At 50.0% G+C, this 3,229-nt stretch overlaps 1 protein-coding gene across 1 annotated transcript in view; it reads left to right on the forward strand.

Moving 5' to 3' along the window:
* Nucleotides 1-2,773, forward strand: part of LOC112117565 (C-type lectin domain family 2 member D5-like) — a gene marked incomplete at its 3' end in the record, with an annotated part of 8,902 nt that extends 6,129 nt beyond the window's left edge. Inside the window, exon 3 of the mRNA XM_024215559.2 lies at nt 2,592-2,773. Coding sequence (XP_024071327.1) covers nt 2,592-2,773 — 182 coding nt within the window. The remainder of the gene's footprint in view (nt 1-2,591) is intronic.
* Between the last annotated feature and the right edge of the window lie 456 nt (nt 2,774-3,229).

Consider the following 3,229-nt stretch of genomic DNA (forward strand, 5'->3'; position numbering starts at 1 on the left):
CTGTCAGCATTCACAGACCACAGTAAGAACAGACCCAGTTCGTCACACCGCGCTTCTGGGGAGGGGCACGTGACTGCTCTTGCAGCTTCCCTTTGCTTCCCCATCAGACAGTCATTTTTCTGCAGGGAAGCAAAGAATTCTGTGCGCATGCAGTGGCGCAGAATTCCCGCAAGAGTATTCTTTACCTGGAGGAAAAAACCTGAATCAACATAAGAATGGCCATATTGGGTCAGACCAAAGGTCCATCTAGTCCAGTGTCCTGTCTTCCGACAGTGGCCAATGCCAGGTGCCCCAGAGGGAATGAACAGAACAGGTGATCACCAAGTGATCCATCCCCTGTCACGTATTCCCAGCCTCTGGCAAACACAGGCTGGGGACACCATCCCTGCCCATCCTGGATAATAGCCATTGATGGACCTGTCCTATTAACTTATCTAGTTCTTTTTTTAACCCTGTTAGTGTCTTGGCCTTCACTATATCCCGTGGCAAAGAGTTCCACAGGTTGACTGTGCATTCTGTGAAGAAATACTTCCTTTTTATTTGTTTTAAACCTGCTGCCTATTAATTTAATTTGGTGACCCCCTAGTTCTTGTGTTATGAGCTGGAGTAAATAACACTTTATTTACTTTCTCCATACCAGTAATGATTTTATAGACTTCTATCATATCCCCCCCCCAATTGTCTCTTTTCCAAGCTGAAAAGTCCCAGTCTTCTTAATCTCTCCTCATATGGAAACTGTTCCATACCTTTAATCATTTTTGTTGCCCTTTTCTGTACCTTTTTCACTTCCAATATATCTTTTTTGAGATGGGGCAACCACATCTGCACACAGTATTCAAGATGTGGGCGTACCATGGATTTATAGAGGCAATATGATATTTTCTGTCTTATTAGCTATCCCTTTCCTAATGATTTCCAACATTGTTTGCTTTTTTGACTGCTGCTGCACATTGAGTGGATGTTTTCAGAGAACTATTCACAATGACTCCAAGATCTTTGAGTGGTAACAGCTAAATTAGACGCTATCATTTTATATGCATAGTTGGGACTATGTTTTCCAATGTGCATTACTTTGCATTTATCAACAGTGAATTTCATCTGCCATTTTGTTGCCCAGTCACCCAGTTTTGTGACATCCCTTTGTAACCCTTCACAGTCAGATTTGGACTTAACTATCTTGAGTAGGGTGACCAGATGTCCCGTTTTTAAAGGGACAGTCCCGCTTTTTGGGACTTTTTCTTATATAGGCGCCTATTACCCCCCTACCCCGTCCCATTTTTTCACAGTTGCTGTCTGGTCACTCTAATCTTGAGTAATTTTGTATCATCTGCAAAATTTGCCACCTCACTGTTTACCCCATTTTCCAAATAATTGATGAATATATTAAACAGTTCTGATCCCAGTACAGACTCTTGGGGGGCACCACTATTTACTTCTCTCCAGTCTGAAACTGACCATTTATACCTACCCTTTGTTTCCTATCTTTTAACTGGTTACTGATCCATGAGACGCCCTTCTCTCTCATCCCATGACAGCTTACTTTGCTGAAGAGCCTTTGATGAGGAACCTTGTCAAAGGCTTTCTGAAAATCTAAGTACACTATATCCACTGGATCCCCCTTGTCCACATACTTGTTGACCCTCAAAGAATTCTAGTAGATTTAAGATTGAAATGGTCTTTGGGAGCAAGAAAATGCAGCAGATCACTCCCACTCATTGGGGTCTGATTCCCCCTAGTGGCCATTCCGTGTAATTGATTGAAATACCACACCACTGTTAAACTTTTTTTCTGTCTCCTGTTGCATTAAATATGTAACTAGCAGCCTTGTGCCCAGGGTAACTCGCTGCCACAAGATGTTACTGAACTCAGCAGGATTCATAAAAGGACTGGCCCTTGATGTGGGTAATGGGACCATCCAGAGATATCCTGGAGAGGGTTCAGTGTCTAGAGCAGGGGTCGGCAACGTTCGGCACGCGGCTCGCCAGGGTAAGCACCCTGGCGGGCCGGGCCAGTTTATTTACCTGCTGATGTGGCAGGTTCGGGCGATCGCGACCCCCACTGGCCGCAGTTCACAGTCCCGGGCCAATGGGGGCTGCGATCGGCCGAACCTGCCGCGTCAGCAGGTAAATAAACTGGCCCGGCCCGCCAGGGTGCTTACCCTGGCGAGTCGCGTGCCGAACGTTGCCGACCCCTGGTCTAGGGGGTATGAACTCTCCTGCTTCAGGCCGTGAGCCAGCTACTGACAGACAGAAGTGTCCTCCTGACCCCTCCGGGCAGGTTATTCTCTCTGAATCAAGATACAAATAGAAGGACTATGAACCTTCCTGCTTTGGGGCCTAGCCACCCTCTGACTGCATTTGGGGGAAATGTTCTCTGGGGCCGGCTATCCCACCACTGCCCACTAGGAGGTGTATGTTGCCCTCCCTCTGAAGCAGGTAGTGCTGGTGGCTCTCTGAGATCTGCCGTCTACCCCAGTAGTGTGATCCAGTCTGGCAGTTGCTGTGTTTCTGTTGCTGCTTGTTCTCCACAGGTACTAGGGAAGGGACGATCTCTCACCCTGGGTGTTCTCTCTCTCTTATCTTTTTTTTTAGTGGAAAAATGTAAGCACTCTTCTCAATGCCCCTCTGCTGCCTCCCGGTGTCCGGACGGCTGGATCGGGATCCAGGGGAAATTCTACTATTTTTCGAATGTTCCAGGGAATTGGACCTACAGCCAGAGCTTCTGCTCTTCACACGGTGCCTCCCTGGCCGGGATTGAGAGTCCGCAGCAGCTGGTGAGAAGCCTGGATAGATGCTTTGTGCCAAGCCCAGCGATCGCTGGCACCACAGACAGGGCTGGAGTCAGGCTGGGCTCAGCCCCTGTAGGGCAGAGAGGAGCCCGGGTGCCTCCCAGGTTGGGTGGCCAGAGTCAGTGTAGTTCTGGCAGCTGAATCCTGGCTGGACCTGGGGCTCCAGCCACCTCGACCCTGCATCTGCCAGAGCCCCAGAGGGAGTCTTGCCCTGTGCAGGGCTGGGCCGGCTCAGTCAGCTACCAGCTGATGCGCTGCCTGGGGGCTGGAGGGGGTGAGAACCTCCTCCCCCTCCAGCTCAGCCCAGCCCCAGGGTTCCCGCATGGGTGGGGAGGGGGGAGTCCAGCTGAAGGTGAGGCCTGCTCTGTGCCTGCTTCCCTCAAGTGCTCTGCTCCAGTGGCTGGGATCTGTCTGCCCTCCCCTTGCAGCCCCCTCTCCCCC

This window comes from Terrapene carolina, unplaced genomic scaffold, assembly GCF_002925995.2.
Source record: "Terrapene carolina triunguis isolate 2854851 unplaced genomic scaffold, T_m_triunguis-2.0 Scaffold22791, whole genome shotgun sequence".
NCBI lineage: Eukaryota > Metazoa > Chordata > Testudines > Emydidae > Terrapene > Terrapene triunguis.